The sequence below is a fragment of the Gavia stellata genome, chromosome 14 (assembly GCF_030936135.1).
Source record: "Gavia stellata isolate bGavSte3 chromosome 14, bGavSte3.hap2, whole genome shotgun sequence".
NCBI lineage: Eukaryota > Metazoa > Chordata > Aves > Gaviiformes > Gaviidae > Gavia > Gavia stellata.
In genome coordinates this window covers 23,649,276-23,670,044 of record NC_082607.1, presented here as the reverse complement: position 1 = coordinate 23,670,044, position 20,769 = coordinate 23,649,276, and the positions used below count along the sequence as shown (strand labels likewise).

Genomic DNA, 20,769 nt, shown 5'->3' with positions numbered 1-20,769 from the left:
GACATAACGGCTAAATGATATAGTTTTCTCTCCTTTCCTTTGTTTTGTCAGTTACAATTGGCTTATTCTATTTTTCTTCTTACTTGTGTACCATTGGATCTGGTAATTGTGGGAAGGGATGTGCCCGCCCCTGTGAAGAGATGCAGTGGGGATGGGGAGGAAGAAGTGCCCTGAACTGTCAAAGCTCAGCTTAGATTTGCTGATCTCTGAAAAAAAGACAGTCTTGTGATCGGGGCTTTGGGTTTTCACATGGAATAGCCACTAGATGGTAAGCTCGCTCCTTCCCCCGCAGCAGCAATGGCTCTTGAAGGCAGCTGCTCAGGATTACTCCCTGCTCCTTTTTAAGTTGTGCTCTCCTGGTGCGATGCCTTTGCGGAGCCGGAGCCAAGCCTCCCGTCCGACGGAGGGGAAAAAATGCTGCGGGAGCTTTTACCATGCTCTGAGTTGGAAAGCGTTAGACCTGCGTGCTGGAAGGGCTGCTCCGAGCCCGCCCGTGGCTGGCCGGGGGCTCGGTGGAGGCAAGCGTGGCGGTGCCGGTGGCTCGCCAGTCCCGCTCCTGTGGCTGCAGAGAGGAAGAGGCGAGCGCGCTGGTGCCGCGGCGGCGCGAGGACGGGTGCTGCGGCGAGGCTGGGGGAGCAGATTTGCTGGGTGTGCTGGTGACGTCGAAGCATGAAATGGGGAGAAGTGCCTGCAACGTCTGGTGTCGATGGAGAAGCGCTGCGAGGGCTGAAGCTGCCATCGTGGCTGGGGCTGGGTTTGCTGTGCGGGGTGCAGCGGGGTGCTCCGGCTTCCTGGTTGCGAGTGCTGTCATCTGAGTCACTTCCAGGCGTCGCGGGGCTGACCGACCCCGTCAGGTTTTGCTTCCTTGCTTCCCTTTGCTTGACTGCGATGGGAAAAAGGCAGAGGAGGTGAATGGGAGCAGCTGGAGGAGGATGGCTTCTCACTCACGCAAGCGCTGGGTGCACCAGGAGCCTTTCGGTACGTACGCCTGATGCGGGGGCATCCTAGAGAGTGCCCCGACCTGGTAGGAAAGAAGCAGCCGTTGCCCAATGAAGTATTGCGGTAAATTAACAACCTAGATAAGCATGAGAACAGTCTTTTTTTTTGTCCTTTTTTTTTTTTGGTGCACATGGTTTAGCCCGGAGAGGCATTGCTCACCCGTAGAGGGAGCATTCTTGTAAGAAAAAGTGACTTAAACCTGTATCTCCAGGGACTACTTTAGGACTTGGGAGAGAATCGAGCGCTGAATTAGCATCTTCTGTGTCCTTTTTGTGCTGCATACACGCTGGGTGTTACATGGTCTGTGCTGCGACTGGAAGGTGGTGTGCTTGTTGGCTTGGTTTTGGTTATTTAAACCGTAAATGAGAAGAAACTTGGGGATGGTTTCGGGGGAGCGGGAGGTGACATTGCTCCAATTTTCAAACAGGGACTTCTGGCTGCCTGTGCTGGCAATGCCGTGTCTTCTGCCGGCTGAGGGGCTCACCCTCTGGCAGGGCTACGGATTTATGCTTTTTGTGCAAAGCAAGTATGTGAATACAGACAAATTTTAAACCTCCCCTCCCGCATATATGTATCACACACACAGAGTCTTATTGGAAAATATCTATGCTGCAGACAAGCCCTGTGACACACAAGCACAGAGTTTAGTTCTCTCCTAGGCTGGGAGCTGGTGTCCGCTGTGCTCCCTGGAAGCAGCTTACCGGAGGTGCACCACAGCACCTTAATGAAATTTAATTATCTTTTATTGTTAGCTGGCAAATAATAGCTTTGGATTCCTCGGTTTCTCTCACCTTCGGTTCTCCGTCCACGCTGATGGAGGAGTGCAGCCCGCGCCGTCTCTGTGCTTTCAGAGTGTGCTGAAAGCGTTGCCGCTGGCAGGGCGGCGTGCAGCGGCTCACGGGCCTTCCCGAAAGCCCAGCTCCCCTCGGCCAGTGCTCAGCGCTTTCTTTACTGGTGTATTCTGCACCAGTTTAATGAGTAAACAGGACTTAAAAGTTAAGTAACATCGTGTTCCACAGAGTCAGGCTCAGCAAAGAGCCCAGTGCGTCACTTTGTACAATGCCAAGACTTTTTTTTGTGTGGTGTGGTGGCTTTTTTTTTAATAGGAAGTGCTTTCTGCAGAGTGTGTAATTCATACCGTTTGCAAATGCTGGCTGGCTTTTTCCCTTCCTGAAATAAGGCTGAGCTGCATATTTGGTTCCTCTATAATTCTCTTGAAAAATACGTATGTTTGCAAGAGAACAGCGAGCACAGCCCATCATCTCATTGAGATGAAAAGATTCCCACTTTGGGGTTGCAAGAGCTATTTTTGAGGCTGAGACCTAAATTTTTTTTTCCAATTTAGTTTATTATTATGTTTTCAGAACTTGTGCTTTCATAGTTTCCCTGCCATCCTAGAGAAGAGGAGGAGAGATGATGGGTCTTGTGTTGTGGTCTGGCGCAGGCAGCTCCTTTAGATGGCTAGGTCCCGCAGCAGGTCGAGGGTACTTAATTAAGATTACTTACGAAGTTTAATAGCACACTTCCAGATTGCGTTTTGCAGCTCCGTGTGCGGGTGGTTAAGAATCATCATTCTCTTGGGGGTTGTTTTGATCGTTTCCTTGCATCTGAGAGAAGGACAGGTAGGTGAGCTTGGCACATCTGGAGAGCATTACAGCTGTGTTTCTGCTGTGAGGATCCTTCCTCCGTGGTGGGCTTTGCACAATGCTCTAGCAGTAAATACAAGGACACCGTGGGAGGTGAAATGGTCAAAAAAAAGAAAAAAGTGATTGCAAACCTGTTGAGAGCACATGTGACGAGTATTTAGAAAAGACGTCAGTGCATGTCACTTGCCTTGTCTAATGTGGTATTGACCCGAGTCATTTTCTACCTGCTGTTAGAGTGGATTTCTAATTGCTCTGTCTGGTAATGATCAGCAGATAGAAATGGATTCGCAGCCTTTGTGGGAAGTACAAAGGAGAAAAAGGAAATACCTTTTTAGACCAAGAACAAGGCTTTTTAGACCAAGAACTTAACATTTTTCTCTATAGAAAACCAATTATATTTTTATCTGAGGCATTCGGGCTGCTCTTGTGTTTGAGACGATAGTCGCAGAAGTTAACGTTAACTTGTACGTGATTATCAGGTAGTGGATTTTGTATGACACCTAATTTTCAAAATGATTCCAGTCCCACCTTCAGCGGAGCTCTGGTGCACCCGAGTGGTCGTGGGTGACAGGAGACAGTGCACCTGAGCTATGGCAGCTGGGACGGGGGCTCTTTCTAGTTTTCGGGGTGGTTGCTTGCAGTTTGTCACTCTCATTGCCTTGGTTAAGCCTGGCTCGTGGCTGGCAGCTGGTTATTCAAAATCCAGTTTGAGCCCTTTTCCAGCTGGCGGGGGATTGAGGAGTAGAGGATATGTGCGTAGGATCCCTTATTACGGAAGGATTTTCCTCTGTGAGCCTTAGCTTGGGCGTGCAAAGTTTTCCAAACCTGTTTTCTTTTGAGAACCTGGGCCTCCTAATGCTGCTGTGTTTGTATGTCTTTCCAGTTGAGTTCAGACACCATACTGGGACTTGAGGTTTGTTTCTGGCACGTGGCAACATCAAATCTAGAGCAAGAGCTTTGCTTGGACTGGTGAACATCCAGTTTTGTCCTGTTGTAGCCCAAACTTCAGGTGGTATCGCTGCGCTCCCCCTTCATATGGGAAGAGCGGTGCGGCCTCCTGGTCTTAAGGACAAAGTGTCAAGTGGGCGTCAGTCCAGTTGGCTTAGAAAATGAATCATGCCTCTGTACTCGGCGCTGGTGAGGCCGCACCTCGAATACTGTGTTCAGTTTTGGGCCCCTCACTACAAGAAGGACATCGAGGTGCTGGAGGGTGTCCAGAGAAGGGCGACGGAGCTGGTGAGGGGTCTGGAGCACAAGTCTGATGAGGAGCGGCTGAGGGAGCTGGGGTTGTTCCGTCTGGAGAAGAGGAGGCTGAGGGGAGACCTCATCGCTCTCTACAACTACCTGAAGGGGGGTTGTGGTGAGGTGGGTGTTGGTCTCTTCTCCCAAGTGACTAGTGACAGGACAAGAGGAAATGGCCTCAAGTTGCACCAGGGGAGGTTCAGGCTGGATATTAGGAAAAAGTTCTTTACCGAGAGAGTAGTGAAACATTGGAATAGGCTGCCCAGGGAGGTGGTAGAGTCACCCTCCCTGGAGGTATTCAAGGAGCGTGTGGATGTGGCATTGTGGGATGTAGCTTGATGGACATGGTGCTGTGTGGTGTTGGGTGGGTTGGTTTTTGGTGTGTTGTGCCTTGTTGTTGTTGTGTGGTGGTTGGCTTGCGTGGGTTGTTTGTGGGTTTTTGTGGGTTTTTTTTTTTTTTTTTTTTTTTTTCAGGTTGGACTTGATGATCTTACAGGTCTTTTCCAACCGTAGTGATTCTGTGATTCTGTGAATCTCCATGCTTGTGCTCTAAAAATTTTCCCTTTGCTCCCAGGTTTGGAAGCTCTGGCCATGGAGCAGAAAGGCTATCGACGGGGGAGTTTCCAGAGCAGCACTAGTGATGAAGATATGCTGGAAATTGCAGGAGCATCTCTGGACTTCTCCATGGCAGATGATGACCCACCACTCGACAGGGAGATGGGAGGTAAGACCCGTGCATCTCTCCGATTTCTGTTTTTCATAATGGCTTTTGGTAGGATTTCATGTTAATATTTTCTGTCCCGCTAGCCTCTGCCGAGGGTGGGAGTCTCGTGTTTCACGACACCAATATGAATAGTTTGCAGGATTCTGCACTGCATTGCATCCCTGAATAGACTTCTGCAGAACAGCTGAACGCTTGCTCACGTGCCGCATTTGGCTCCCAGCATTGCTTTGTGAGGCTGGTGGGAGGCGCGTGTTCTGTGCACAGTAGAAAATCTTAAAATAAACGGTGATTGCAAGAAGCATGTGAGTGACTTCGTTGTGGTGGGGAGGCACTGCTCGTCTGTCTCCAGCAACCGAGCTGCCTGATCTTGGACTGTGTGCATCCAGTAACCTGTCAGAGAGGAAAACTGCTCTCTCAGCCATCTGTGTGGTTACTTTGCTGTTAGATGTAGCATATCCTCTCCCACCACTTTGCTTTTAGGGCTTCTGGATAGTCCTTTCTGGAGCTTTCAGAAATAGCTGCTGTAGGGAAGAGCTGGCCGTGCCACGACGGAGGTGTCGTGAGTGCGATGGGCAGGGATGACAGCGCAGAGCGATTCCGAGGGGTTTGTGATAGGAGCAGAGACTCCAGCCTCCCCGTCCCTTCTTCCTTACCTGTAATTTTAAAGGTTGTCCATTGCGGAGAGAATCTGGAAACATGATGGCACAAAGGGGTTTGGTGCTGAGGTTGCACACAGCCTGAGACGCTGGGCTTCTCCTGCCACCACTCCTCTGTCCAGGGAGGGTCTGTTGCTGCCTCCTCCAGTCTGAGCCTGAGGTTGTGAAATTAACGGGGGTGGGATGAATCTGCATGGTTTTGCTGAGCTTTGGCACTAGACCAGCAAGACCTTCCTGATTTTTGTCTTCTGTGAATTATCGTAAGTTAGTTTACAAGCAAAAATACTTAATTTTGGACAGCAGTCTGCAAGTCTCCATGACTTCCCATAAACCTTCTTGTCCTCCTCTTCCCCCACCCCTGTTTACTGTAGGGCAAAAATTAAAAAGAAATCCTTCTGGTTTTACTGCTCAACTACGTGGTCTGCCTCCAGGTAGTGCAAACGAAGACAGAATTCCTCAAATGTCACCTGTCAGTAGCCGAAACAACCAGCTCTTGGGCTGCTGGAGATCCTGCAAGGAGCGTGTGATTGTTTTCTACTTGGCTTGGTCCCTCTCAGCGCTTTCAGGCTCAAGCAGAGGAAGGATCGCGGTGTTTTTGTAGCATTTGCATTAACTCTGAGTGATAAGCATTGGTTTGTGGTTAAAAACCCTCTGTCCGTGCGCAGAGGGGACGCAGAGATTTGCATTCCGAGTGTGTTGTTTCCTGGGTTCCGTCCAACGTGAAGGAGGGTGGCTGGTACGCAGGGGTCGGCTGCGGTGCAGATATCGGGCTGGTGCTCTCTCCAGCCTGACCTGGTGGTGGAAGTGGCTTTTAGAGCTGGGCACATCTGGGAGTCCACTTCAAAACTCCCACAGAGCTTGAAATAATGACTTGTGACCGAATTTACTTCTGAAGATCTATTAATTACTAGTACGTGCAGAATTAGGTGCATAGAAATCATCACGTAATGCATGTTGGTAATGGAATTGTAAATTCATGTTCTCTTACCTGCTGGTGAGAATTGCTTTTTCTATAGCCATTGGGGTATCAGCTGTCTGAAGTTAAACTTGTGCTCGTGTTTAATATTTAGAGAGAAGGAGCTGAATTCTTTAACATCTTGTAAGGAAATTATTATTCTGTGGAGCTTAGAAGTAGCAGTGGGTAACTCCACCTGAGTTTGGTTTTGCTGCCAGCCTGAAACAGCACTCACTTGTTTCCCTCCTTGCTTAAATAGCCTTTTCCCGTCCCCACTCAGGGCGTTTGAAGGCCTGTGGCTACTCCTATGAAAAAAGCGGGGGTCCGCCCTGCTGGCACGTGTGGCTTGGAGTGACGGTGTTGGCGACACTTCGGGGGGCTGCCCTAAACCCGGTGGCAGAGAGGAGCAGTTCCCCTGAAAGAGGCTCTTTCTGTCGGCAGGATGCTTAAGTCCACGGGGGAGTTGACACAGAAGTAAAAGAGGAAATTTAAAAGGGGAAAGAGCTGCTTGCCCGAATGGTGGTTTCAGTTCACTCTACAAATTTCCCCTGCTGACTTCAGGAAATGTTTGCTGGCAAATGGTTGGGCGCCGGGTGCGCAACCAGAAGATGGGGTGGCACAGGCTTGACTGGAGCTGGAGAGGTGGTAACCGAGGTTCTCCTGTGGTGGAGTTGGCTGCAAACCTCTGGCTGGGCCCTGCTGCTTTTGCTGTCTGCTGTGTTGTTGGATGGGGGTGAGTTAGTGACACCTTTTGGAAGCAGCGCCCAGCCCTCTCTTACCCCCTCTGCAAGACTGCCAGACTCTCCTACAAGAAGGGTGGCATCTCAAGTTGAAAAAACAGCCACAACTGGAGCTTATAGATCCTGTCAAGTGACCAGAGGAGGAAGGGTCACCTGCTGCTTGGTGGATTTGTGAATCTGGAGTGCATTTGGCAGCCGGTGCTCCTCTGTGCTTTCCTTACGAGCCCTTGACTACTGAGTGACAGGGCTTTCGTACTGTGTCAGGTCCCTGGTGGGAACCACCAGCCTTGCCTGCTGCCGGGAATACAGGATGCTTGTGTTGAAAAATATCTTCATGTAGGATCTAGATTGACTATGAGACTTTGTTCCTAGCTGGTATTTGCAAGAAGGCACCTGCTCCCCAAAGGCTGGAGCTCTTTAAGAGCTTGGGCCAAAATGTAGATGTTCCAAGTGCTTTAGGCTTTTTTTCAGTCAAAATGATTTAAAATGGACTGCAGTGGCTTTTCATGCCTGCTATGGTGCTGTTTGCGTCATTGAAAACTCACTGTGAGTAGCACATTCTCTCACTCTTATCTTCCCTGGTTTGGACTTCAGCATTTCATCAATAAAAGGTAACAGATAAGACTTTCCTTGATTATTTTTTTTTCCCATAGGCTGTTAATTTGTGCATGGGAATCAAACTTGGCTTTTTAGTAAAACCCCCTGATAGTTTTCTAGTTTTCCTTGTAGTCTTGGTACTAAGGTAATGGTGTTGCACCAGGCAGCAAGTGAATCTTAGCAGTGCTTTCTCAAGGTTGTTGTCAAGCATAGATTTTAATCTTGGCCAAAGGGTTGATGGGGTGGCATAGCCTTTTTAAGGGTACAGTCATGCTTCCCAGAAGTTGTTTCATCTTAAGGGCATCACCTCCTTTCTGTGCCTCAGTAAAGGTGACCAGAACTACACGTGATGTTCAAGGTGCATTTCTACAGCAGTAAATCTTTTCTGCTTCCTAGTTTAAGGGATTTAGAAAAAAAGCTATTTCCTTGTCGACTGTTCTCAAGTATGGTGCAATGACTTGCAGAGCATTATCAGCAGACACTTGAATTTTTAAGTCATGCTGACTTAGAGCATGACATTGTTTACAGTTGTCTCTTCCCCCTCCCCGTGTGCCTTGTTTTGTTGGCCTTGAGTGTCTTCTGCTCTCTTGTAGTCCAGCTGTAGTCCTTCAAAGCCAGCCAAAGAGGTGCTGCTTACCCAGCACAAGTTACAGTAAGCGTAGGCACCACTTTTCCAGACCACTTATAAATACGTTGAATAGTCCAGTACAAGCAGAAATGAATGGGATTCCACTGTTAGCTTCCTCCTGTTTTGAAAACGTAGGAATTTATGCCTTTAACATCCTGTGTCTTCAGCCAGTTGCTTTTCTGTGAGAAAACTTTCCCTGTTACTCTCCAAGAGCTTAATTTGCTTAAGACCTTCTGAAGAAAATTCTGTCCAAAGCTTCATGGGCACCCAAGTGCATGGTCAGTTAGGTTATATCTGCAGACTGTTGATTTTGTTTTTCTTTTTTTGGAAGAAATATAAGATTTACGAGGCCTGATTCCTTTAGCAAAATCTCTGTTGGAACAGCTGCCTTACCAAATGATATCTCCTAGTGAAGGGTTGCTTCTGTCAAGTGGTTTGTTATGAGGGTAAGTTGTACTGATTTCTAATTCCTCGATATCCCTTTCCAAAACTATTAAAATACAAATGGTTTCCCCTGAATAGGATAAAGTAGTTCTGGCTGGGTGTATAAGTTAGGCAGCGATGCTGGCTTATTTTGTGCTTTTCTTTAGTGGCCCTTTCTCCGCTCATTGCAGCAGGCTTGGGAGGAACAAGATGTAATGCCTGGGCATTACGGGTAGTCTCTGGATGTGCTTTAAATTGCAGGGAGCAAAGGCAAGACTGTCCTCCCCACTTCCTTTGGAGGAAGACTTAAAGATGTTTCAATGGCTGGAACGTCTCCTTTTTGCTGTAGGATTTAGGAAGGTTTTTTCTCTTTGAACTCTAAGGGCAAGAATTGAGAATTGCAATAGCAACAAATAACACCCAAAAGCGCAGCAGGGTTAGTGAAGCTTGGTTTCGTATGGATTTATGGTTTTATCCACTAGCCCTGTCCTTGTCTGTGCTCTCCAGACATACTTGCTCCATGCAGTGGGAGGTGGAGGTGGGTGGCGTAGCTGGCTGCAGTGTTGGGGCTGGCCAGCTGGCTGCTCCTCTCAGAAGGATTAAATGCCTTTCCTTGGTTTGCTAGCCAGGGGATTGCACTCAACTGCTGCACCGCTGGCAGGTTAGACTAATTGACCCATCCGTTAGAAATGCTAAAGGGCCAACCTCTGAGATCGATCCCTGAGCTGGGACATATCTCCCCTGGCTTTTTTCTTCAGCCGCCTTCCTCCTTGACCTCCAGACAGAAACCCACGGTTGTCGGAGCGGCCTCCGGCCAGCGTATCGGGTGAGACCAAAGTCAGCGTTTGCTGGGGTGTAGTGTGTCGGACTGGCCAGGCAATGTTTAAGTGACAAGTTATCACTAGCAAATTGGAGCCAGAAGAACTTAATCACCAGCCCCTTTGAGCTCTTATGTACATTGAATGGCAAGATAAAGAGCGCTCGTGGGGCCCGGGAGGGGTTGGGGAGAGCGCTCTGAAGTGTTGCCTATGCAGAGAGGACAAAAGAAAAACTCAGTGCCTGCCTGCCTCCTGGACAGACGGTGAGCAGAGAGCATTGCTACTGAGCAAGCAAAATGTCAGCTAGGTGGGAAAAGACAGGGTTTTTTCAGTACGTCTGTGGCTGACCCACCGATGTCAGGAAACTCCATTGATAAACGCGTGTTTCCCTGTGCTGAAGCTTGACTTGGTCCCGGCCTTTGAAAACGTGCGGGTGCAGAGCGGGGTCTGTCCCAGGCTGGTGTGCCAGGAGCATCGCCGGTCTGACGTGGTTAGCTGGGTGCTCGTGTCTGGGGGTCCCCCCACGGACAGACTGTGGGTGAGGTGGTTAAGTGCCGGGTTTGCCAGATCTTTGGGGTTGGACTGTCGGGGTGAAGGGGATCTGGAGGCCTGAGTGCACAGCTTTAACCTGCCTGACTTCTAGTGCTTATGAGAGCAAACAGCATTAGCAACGAGCTATTTATTCTCCATCTTAAAGCCCTTGCACAGTCAGCTTCAGCTGTCTGCAGCACCAAGTCTGTGCAGCACGGCAAGTCCCAGGGAATATATTCTGCCGGCTAAAACATCCTGAGTGCTGCCTGAGCGGCTCCGCTCGCAGCTTCGGGGTGCAGCCTCCATTCTGGGCGCATCGGGAGTCACGATCCCTGGATGTAGCCAGCTTCCTCTGTCCTTGCCTGCCTGCCTGCAAGCGTGAACCTCTCCCCGTGCCGCTCAAATCCTGCCCCTTCCAGCGAGGTGCAAGGGCCGGCTCATGTGACGACACGCCAGGCGTGCGGGGAGGGCCCAGCGCTGCTGCGGGCTCGTCTTTGGCCGAGTCTGGAGGAAAAGGATGCAGCAAGTGCCGCTGTAAGACGAAAGAGCGCCTGCCGTCCCTCGACCCACGCGGCCATGGGACGGACGGGCTCCCGAAGGTGCTCCCGCGGGAGGAGGAGCGGCTGAGCGAGGGTGAGGAGACCCTTTCCAGGGAGGAAGAGGGGACGCGAGCCAAGGGGGAACGTGTCTGTCTGTGGGCGCACGTTGCAGAGGCTGTGGGGCAGCAAACTGCTGGCGGCGACTCCGAAGCTGCTCCCGCTTCTCCGCTCGGATGAAGGGGTGGTTGGGCCGGGTGAGCAGCCGGGGTGGTCTGTTGGATTTCTGCTGTGTAATGGTTGGTTGTTTACTGCCGGTCTCCCTTTTGTCTGCAAAACCCTTTCTTTTTCCAGATTTGCTAGAGCAAGGGAAGCGGTGCGGAGGCAGACCTCTCCCAGGTGCTGTTGCTGTCATCAAATTGTGCTGGCAGGACAATTAATAAAGCCCTGTGGGTTTGCTGTGCTGCAAATGACAGATGCCTGTAACTTTAACAAGCACTGCCTTTTTTTTTTTTTTTTTAGCCAGGCAGACTGTCTGAAGTGGAGCATTAACCCATCTTGGGGAGAAGAGGTGATCAAAACGCTAACAAACCTGTGTTTAAAAGACAAACTGTACTTCTCTACCAGGGTCGCATTTAACTTGCTGTCTCTGGGCCTTAAATAGTGATTTAGAGATCCGTACATTAGGAACCGCAGAGGCCTGTACGATCACCTTGATTGTGTTTTGACAAGGCATTACTGAGTTCATTTTCTTCCTTTATTCCTGTCTGGTTATCCAAGGGTCCTTGATTTGCTACAAGCTGAGGCAGGAAATATGATCTTGATAAATATTTATGGCTGTCAGCCATTTTATAGTTCGGTATTACTCCTGGAAAAAATGTAAGAGCATTTTCTTATTATCTTCTGTCAAAAGGACAGCCTATCCGCTTACACGGCTGTGAAATTGCCCTGTGTGGCTGGAGACCTTGAGGTTCTGATTTTGTAATATAAACCCCAGCTGCTTTAGGGACGGCAGGCCGGGCTGAATGGGGTCCGTGTCTGGAGAGCAGGCTCAGACTCCAAACTGCACCTGGCTAGTCCCGAGCGTGCAAGTCAAGCCAGACCATCCCTTCCGCACTGGACCTCGTCGTGAGATCCCCTGTGCAGCTGCCGGCTGTGGTGTGGATGGGATTGTGCGGGCTGGTACCTGTGGGACTTTCGGTGCTGTGTAAAAGGGTAGATCTGAGGAAGCGATGACCGGCAGTCCCTCTTGCGTTGTGGGGCAGTGCTGTGTGCTGAGTTTGTGCCCTCGGGGTCTTGTTCATTTTGCTCTGTGGCAGCTCTGAGCTGGGAGAGTGTTCCCAGGACAGCTAAAAGTCGCTGGTCTGGGCAGTTATTCCAGAAGAGTGAGCAAGGAATGACCCTGATCTCATCTTGCAGAAAATGCTTCTCAAAGTAGGCTCAGTTAACTAGGTTTAACACTGCTTTATTAGTACTTTTTTTTTTTTAGGACAACTATATCTTTTTATCTTTAGGAAAGGTTGCGGTAGGTGTGCCAAAATAAAATTGAACAGGTAGTGAAAGCCCGGTGTCTGCAGCATGGAGACAGGAATTGTTGTGCTTCGAGAAGAATTGGTCATTCTTGTAGAAACAAAAGCAAACTCTTCTGGCTGGGCTGCTTGGCTTTGAGAGGTGAGTGTGTGGGAGACAGTCGTTCATATTCTGTTTCTCAAGGTAGACTCAGAGTAGTCTTCTGCATCGCTGGACTTGGTAGAAACCCATCACCCACACTTAGCAAAGCCTCCAAGACTCCCCCACCAGAGCCATCTCATCACTTGTATCTGAAGGCGCTCTAAAAGTGATGCGGCAGTGGTGGTTCCCTTGTCTGGGGACAGAGCTAAACCAAATGCCTGGATGGATGCTGGCTTTCCTTAATGCTGTTAACAACAGTCAGGAACCACCTCTCCACCCCCAAATTTATATTTCAACTTACCAAGAAAAGCAGCTGCTATCTAAGCGAGGCTGTTAAAAGTCCACTGTAAGGTGATGGGAGGACCCTGGAAATGGGAATTGGACCCAGGTGAGCAAGCTGGTGACCGTGGTGAGAATGTCTGGCATGCCACAGAGTGGCCCAGGTGGGTGTTGGGATGTGGTGCTGTCTGGGAGGTAGTGGCATGCTTGCAGCCCGGTGCCACCATCGAGCTGACGCACTGGATCAAACCTTGGCTTGCCTCCCTGGTTCGGTTGTTCTGCTGTGGTCACGGTCTCCACATCCGTGGCCTTTGCTGTGAAGATCTGCAGCTCCAAACTGTAGGTGTGACTTGTTTGAGCTGTGGTTGACTGGGATGATGCCTCGTCTTGTCCCCTCTATCAAATAACTGCTTCAGAGGGGTCGTTGCCTCGAGAGGCTGTGAGGCAGCACTGATCCAGACGGCTTTATGCAGGTAAGCAGGCTTGCAGGAGGAGTTGCAGGTATCTCAGGGCTGTACGTGCTAAACCTGGTTGTCTGTTGTTACTGGGATGATTTATTCAAGGAGGTTTTGGTCTGTCAGATTTGTAGAACAGTGCTTGTGATTTCCAGTGGGGATATTTGAACGTGATATCTGAAAGCGTTGATGCCAGTTTGTGTATTTCCAAGCTGTCGGCCTCGTAAGTGCAATAATGGTGTTAAAAACAGAGTAATTCCTCGAGGCTCTTAACAAATGTGCCCCGTTTTCTTTACAGTGCAAGTCGGGCAGGTGGGGCTCACAGTCTGTGCACTCTCCAGTTGGGATGACCTCTGGAGAACTTCAGTTAAGCTTTTTTTGTCCCGAATGAAGCAAGGAGCCTTTTTTAAGTGGGTTATTTTGTGGTAGTTGTCAGTTATGCTACATGACTCATTTTGTTTTCCCGCGGCTTTTTCTCTGTGAAGAGGCTGCTGTGCCAATCTGGGAAATGCGTTTGGGAAGACATCACAGGTCTTTTTTCCCCTCTCTTGCTTTTAGATGATGGGGTAGAGAGCACTTGTTTGAATTCCACACTTCTCCCCATCTGAAGACATCTTTGCCCTGGTTGTATCTACAACCTAAATATGCTAAATGAAATACTAAAGATTACTCTTCTGTATGGGAGTTTTAATACTCCTCTTCCCCACCACCTTTCAATTTTGACTGGATTTTGGTTTTTGCGTCTTTTTTTTTTTTCTTCTGGATGACTATAAACGCTTACTGTCTTATACAACCGTGCTTAGTTTTACTCTCCTGCCCAGGTCTGAAAAGCCAGCCTCCCTACCCATATCTCCATATGTACGCCCTTGGAAGCTCTTTGTAGCAGCGTATTGCTGGAGGAAGAATGTGCATGGTTTATGTTCTACTAATATGGATTACTAGGAGTATGTGAACTCTGCGGGGCATACGGGGTATAAGTGGCTTTGGTGTGCTGTGGATTGCCAAGTGAATGATTTGTGGTTATTTAAGGCTGGGGGTCCCAGCTTAGGTGAGAAATGGGCTACTGAGGACTTCAGTCTCTTACTGCCTTCTCGTAGATTTTCTGTACTCTACTTCTCTTTGGTTTGCTGCTGGCTGGCAGCCGCTTACTGAGATGGCTCAACATGCGTGTTAGCTGGCTGGCAGCACCTTACTCTTCTCCTTTTCTGACCAGCAATATATGTCATACAAGACTGTTTTAAAAGGTCTTCAGAGCTGAGATGTCAGGGATGTTGATCTGTGCAACTCCCTGCTGCTTTACAGCTTGTTGCACAGCTCCCTTCTCTGCCCCCTCCAAATGCAGAGTGCGACGACTGCGTCTCGCTGCTGTGCTGTCTTCCCGGACGCAGAAGGCAGAGGCAGGCTGTAGGTGCAAACGGAGGGGGTATCAGTTGCATCCTTCCCTCCTTCACATGCATTTCATGCAGAAAACTGCTGGAGCTGGGGAAGGACATACCTGCACTGCCCAGGTCATCCCTGGGAGGCTTGCTTGGCATACTTACCTCAAGGAACAGCTCATTAGCTGTTTGCTTCCACTGAAATCTGTGGGTTTCTGACTAAGTTAGTGTTTTGGTGATGGTTTTTTTTTCCTAAAAAGGGGGAAAACCAAGAAATGCTCAATTTTTCTCCCCAGGATTTTCCTCGTATAATGGAGGAGGGATGAACGGCACGAGCACAATGATGGATTTCCTGGAGGAACCTCTTCCTGGTGTGGGGACCTACGAAGATTTTAACACTATAGATTGGGTGCGAGAGAAGTCCAGGGACCGGGACAGGCACAGAGAGGTAAAATTTCTTACTACTCCTTGCTGGCACTGAAGGCAGAATAATTAACTCTCTAGAGCTAATCTTAGTTCTGGTTGCTGGACTAGGGAGGCATTTAACTGGAGATACACCTAGGGCGGAGGGATTGCCCTTAGATGGGAACTGAGAGCCTCTCCGCAGGATCTTTAGTTTGAGGAAAAGGAATGCTAAATTGAACGTGTTGCAGTTTATCAACTGCTGCTTCTCTTCTGAAGGCTTTTGTTTATTTAAAAAGCTTTAGTGGATTTCTGATACACATCTTAAATGCCTTAATGGCACATTTTCTTATGCCGTGTTAAACTTGCTCAACTCTGAAGCATTGCAAAACCTGCCCTCCTACTCATGGAAAGTGCATGCATTATTTGGAAGAATTACATTGCTATTGCACGGTTTATAATGGAAGAATCTAAGCACCCATGATCCTGTTTATTGATAAAGAAACAGGCTATTTTTCTGCTCACACAATTGCACTTGCGAATGATGCTCTTTCTGTTGGAATTGTTTTGTGCTGCATGTTTGAGAAAACTAAGTGCAATTCTTTCAGAATTCATTCGTGGGATTTCACAGCTCTCTGCAATTAAAGGAATCTACTTAGAAAGCAAGGGATGCTTTAAATAAAGTACCGATGTCCCCCACGTGCTCCTGATTCACAAGAAACCCTTGCTGGCAGAACTCTTGTAGGGCGATGACTGAACTCAACTTGTCTGTTTGCTTCCCAAAATATTCTTTTTTTTTTTTCCTGAGCCTCACAAAACGACTTGTATCTTAGTAACAGGGCACGAACTGAACGCAGTCCCTGCTCAGTGTGAGTACATACAATACAGTATAATGCCCAAACTTGAGCAAGTACAGACCCTATTAAGGGGCTCCATGCCCCCACTACCTCCTGCCCAAAAAACTGTTCCCATCTGTGGACTGAGAGTACAAACCCAAAAGACTTCTCACACGTATGCCCGCATGCACAATGCATGTACATAGAGATGATGCCCATCAGCGTGGAGCAGGACAATCTATTTCCTATCTGCAGAGAGATGCTTGTATAAAAAGACCGCGTCTGGCTTTATCAAAAGAAGTTGAAATCAGGTTGAGGCAGAAGTGACTGCTGGCCAAAGAGGTGTAGGGTTGGTCCAATGAAAAGAAATATAAAGGAAATAGTTTTGGCACCCACCCCAACCCCTGCCTTGATTCAGTAGCAGTTCTACTCATGATCAGTGTGGCATCTGAAAGACAAAAATCCAGAGGGAAAAAAACCCCAAGTGATGCTCATTCTGGCAGAAAGGATTCTTACTTTATTTATTCTTCATTTAGTGGGTATTAGTTGTTTGCATCAATGTGCCTTTTTATCTGGGAATAATCATGGTGTCCTGGAATGTTTCCCTTTGGAAAGGCAGCCGGGGTAATCGGGGCGTACAATAGCTGTTCGGTCACCCTTTTGTCTGCCTGTCAAGAGCAGTGAGACTGACAGGCTTCAGCCGTCCTTGCCAGACGCAGGCAGATCAGGGCCAGAGCCTCAGAGGAGCTCACCCTGCTGCGGCATCGTGGACGGCTCCGAGTCCCACTTTCCAGGGCCACCAGCACAGCCTGGTTCCCAGCCTGACCATTCCTCTGTGTTGGTACTAAACCTGCAATGCGCCTCGTGTCCAGCTGAGCAGTGCTTGGCAGAGTCTCCTCTGCTCAAAGCAATGTCTAGTTTGCATTGCAGATGTCGAGGCAGTAGCTGGAGACTGTGAAATGCTGGTGACCGCTGTTTGCTCTCACGGTTGGTGGGTATCAATACCCGCGAGGTGGCATTGATAAATTGCTGGGGGCAAAGTGCTTGGAGGGTTTCTTGAGTGTTCAGGTTTGCACGTGGCATCAGGATATTGGTAACTTGCTATTACTAACAAGTATTGGCTTTAAAAGACTAAGGGATGAATTTTGTCTTGTTTTTATGCAGAAGACACCTAGGAAGAAAGCATTACTCGAATACTTTCTTTTTTGCTGGGAAGAATGGAAGTATCATAGATCGTTCTTGTACATCTCCTAACCAGAGCTGCGTTTACTGTGCCAGCTGTGAGAGCAGACACTGCCTTTTTCTCTCGCCCCTCAAAGCAGAATGTCGCGATAGCTGTTGTTTTGAATGTTAGGGGCTATCTTCCACTAACAACGTCACCATGTAGTTTTTAGAGCATTTACACCAAAGTAGAGCAGTGTCTTAAGCGATTGTTGTTTCTTTTTGAAAAAAACTTTTCTAGATCACCAGTAGAAGTAAAGAGTCCACATGGGCACTGATACACAGCGTGAGCGATGCCTTTTCTGGCTGGCTGTTGATGCTTCTCATTGGGTTGTTGGCAGGTAAGAGCAAACCTCAGTTTAAAGCTTAAGTCCTGGTTCTGCACTGCAGCATCAGTGTCGATTCCTCCCACAAACCCTGGCAGATCACTGGAGCGGGAGATTTTGTCCCTGGAGCAAGGGCTGTGCGAGGGGCTGCGCTGATGTTGATGGCTCTGCTGCTGCTTTGCAATTTACGGAGAATTATTTTTTAAATGCTTTGAGGCCGTGTTTGTGTAAATACCCAGACACAAAACTGAGATCGAAAGCTGTCCTGGACACTGCTCTGAATCTGCTGCGGGTGTAGAGCTCTGAAATAAAATAAAAAAATTCATCAAAGCAGAGCAGATCAAAATGCTGGGTCAGAGGAGAGTGTCATGCTGTACATCATCTTTGCTGAACGCTCTTTGTTAACACTGGAGAGGTTAATGCCAAGGACTGCTAGCAAGATTGTCTTCTTTTCTTTTTTTTTTCCCTACTATACTTAGATATAAAAAGTGAGAGGTGTTTCTTGGGAAGTCAGGCTTCTTTAAGAGGTTGGTTGGCTGAGACCTTTTAAATGACTTCAGAAGCAAACTTTGGACCCAGTGCAGCAGAAGTAAATCAGTTGGATACAGATCTTCCCAATAGAAAGCAGCTAAGCATTCATCATGAGGAATGAAATTAAATCTTCTGTTAATATTTACATAGGAAAGCTGCTAGCCAGTTTTTCATTAACAGGAAGATTTGCTAAATGTTTATTGCTACCTCTGGAGCTTGTGGTAGCACTTGCTCATACAGATCGGAGGTCTCTGTTCCTGGCCTCTGTGTTGATGTGGTGTTTTAGTTGAGAACAGAGCTGATGGCAGCATTTATCTTTGGAGACTGTAGGAGTTGTCCTTAACAGAGAATAAGGAATTGCTTGAAGATTCCTCTTTTAAAATCTGAATTACTTTCTGTACTGGCTCTCTGCTTGCTTTATTTCACTTGGCACTGTTGTAACTTTCCCCTCCATTTTTTGTTTGTTTGGTTGGGTTTTGTTTGTTTTTTTAAACTGGGATTGGAAACATTTTCTCCAAATTCAAAGTTTTTCCTGTCACAGTCTTAGGGTTATTAGTGTAACTCCTGGATTCCAGCTCTAGCGCTGGAGACCAGTGACACGTTTTGTCTGCGTCCTCCAGAAATGCAGTATGTCCCTTTCTGCCTCTGACTACTTGCTGTGCTATGTTTAATAAGTGCTCTTTCAGCTTAATTGAGAAGAATTAATTTCTAGTGATGTAGGGTGGTTTGAACGCAGTTTGCAATAGTCAACCGTTGAAATATTATTAGGCGTGCTTTGTTTCCTGACCTACTCTTTTCAATATATATACTTAAGCAGATCTTCCCATTTAGCTCTCCATAGAACAGAAGTTAATTGCAGGCAAAAATATCAGTACTGCTCTATTTGTTGGTAGGTGAGTTAAAAATTAGTAGGGCAGACTGTAACCTTCAGATACTTGAGTCTGCATAGGGCAATTATTAAATTTTCTTTTTTTTCTCCTCTTTAAACTAGGCTCCTTAGCAGGTCTGATAGACATTTCTGCCCACTGGATGACAGATTTGAAAGAAGGAGTGTGTTTAGCAGGCTTCTGGTTTAACCATGAGCACTGCTGCTGGAAATCCAACACAACCTTTACGGACAGAGACAAGTGTCCCGAGTGGAAGAGCTGGTCCCAGCTGATCCTCGGCCATGGAGAGGTGACGTATGCCTACGGCTGGTTTTGCTGCTGAATGTCCCATTTCCCCAGCCTGCGTCGTCCCTTGCTGGCGATCTGGATGTACATGCCAGAAGTGCAAGCTCTAGGTGGTTCGGTGGTTTTAACATTCATTGTTGGGGTCTTCCAAGGGTGTAAATAAACTCGAACAAGTTACTTATGTGTTGTCCTCGGAGGGGAAGCAAAACATGGACACATTTCCAAGTGCGGTGGTTTAGTCGTGTGTCTGAGACTTGCTGCTTGAAGCATATTTTGCCCATGAACGTTTTAGAGGAATGCCAGATGAGCTCAAGTCTTGCGTTTCTGGCAGCTCTATCCAGTGGAGCAGCCTGCTTGACTGGGACAACACTTACCCCAGTACCAAGCTACTTGTGCACCTTGCTTGCTATTTGATATAACGGTCTTTGGAGATATTATTGGTTCATACCCCTGTAACCCAGCAAACGTAACTTGCCCTTGAAACCTCAGACTTACTCATAACTGTATGTGAGATTACCTGCTATTTCTGTGTGCTTGCTTCAGCGCGCAGGTTTGATGTGATCTCAGTTGAAACAATCTGATTTGGGTAAATTTTTCTGCATTTCAGGGGGCTTTTGCATATATCCTCAACTACTTCATGTACGTTATCTGGGCCTTGTTATTCTCCCTTCTTGCTGTGTTACTTGTGAAGGGGTTTGCTCCTTATGCCTGTGGCTCAGGGATCCCAGAGGTGAGTGAGAATGAAAGTGGGTTGGGTTTTTTTAAGGTGGGGTAGGGATCCACCATCCAAGGATTACGCATGCCTGCTATCAAATAATAATTTCTTGCACTTTAGATGGTGGCTTAATATGTGGGGTTTTTTCTAAACTATTCCTGAAATGTGCCTAGTACTTAAGTCTGCGTGCAGTCCCTTTAAAAACTAAAATGTTTTGGCATTTACTGCAGGAAGTACGAACAAAAGCACACCGTTTGTGTAAGACAGGCTACAAAAGCTAGCCTTGGATTTTTCTTAAGCAGGGATAGTGGCCCTGAAGGAAGGGCTCAAATGGCTGTTTCTGCCTTTGCACGGAGGGATAATTTTACCGACTCTACGTTACTTTTGATAGCTGGGGAGGGACTCTGAAAGCTGTAGGGGAAAGTTGAGGGCAGGATTGGGAGCGCCTAGTAAAACAGGAGCTCTGACCAGGGCTTGAATGAAAGCCTGTAGAGCTTTGTGTGCTTGACTTCCAGATCAAAACTATCTTAAGTGGTTTCATCATTAGAGGCTACCTGGGCAAGTGGACGCTGATCATCAAAACCATCACCTTAGTGTTGGCGGTGTCCTCTGGGCTGAGCTTGGGCAAAGAGGGGCCCCTGGTACACGTCGCCTGCTGCTGTGGAAACATCTTGTGTCATCTCTTCACCAAATACAGGAAGAACGAAGCAAAGCGCAGAGAGGTACGGAGAGACACCGATGTTGTCAAACTGGGGAGGTAGTGTGGGGAGCGTTCACTGGCACTAACCTGCTGCGGACCCAGTTCTGCAAGGCTTGTTTGTGCTTGCCATGCCGCTCCATAAACTATGTTGGGACTCTTTGAGGGACCTGGACTTGGCCATAGGAGCAGAATGAAGGGCTCCACTTTCAGGGACACGGTGATGGGTATGGTGTTAGAACTGAGCTAACATCTAAGGTGAAGCTTGTGAGTGTTTCTTCACAGTGCTATAAGGCTTTTCTCTGGACAAGTCACTGGAGGGTGGTTAATGTGAGATGTGTAGTATCACATTGGCCAACTCACCTTCTGCTAAATCAAACCCGACAGAATCCACCCAGTGGGCTGGTAGGGTTTTGAGTGGCCCCACGGCATCTCTAGATACACTGTGTTACCCTCTTCTGAGAAATGGTGTGAATGTGAGACAGGCAAACGTGGCAAAAGGCAATGTTTTCTGGGAGGTGAAATGACTGCTATTTTGTTTTACTGAAATTTTATCTAAGGTGAAAGCATAGCACGAAATCAGCTGAAACAGA

General features: G+C 48.0%; 1 protein-coding gene across 2 annotated transcripts in view; it reads left to right on the top strand.

Moving 5' to 3' along the window:
- LOC104257976 (H(+)/Cl(-) exchange transporter 5) overlaps window positions 1-20,769 on the top strand; it is a 41,029-nt gene that overhangs the window by 11,013 nt on the left and 9,247 nt on the right. For both annotated transcript variants that reach the window (XM_059824627.1, XM_059824628.1), the window contains exons 2-7: window positions 4,462-4,611; window positions 14,573-14,724; window positions 16,977-17,076; window positions 18,584-18,768; window positions 19,372-19,494; window positions 19,995-20,201. In XM_059824627.1, the coding sequence (XP_059680610.1) occupies window positions 4,462-4,611; window positions 14,573-14,724; window positions 16,977-17,076; window positions 18,584-18,768; window positions 19,372-19,494; window positions 19,995-20,201 (917 nt within the window). The remainder of the gene's footprint in view (window positions 1-4,461; window positions 4,612-14,572; window positions 14,725-16,976; window positions 17,077-18,583; window positions 18,769-19,371; window positions 19,495-19,994; window positions 20,202-20,769) is intronic.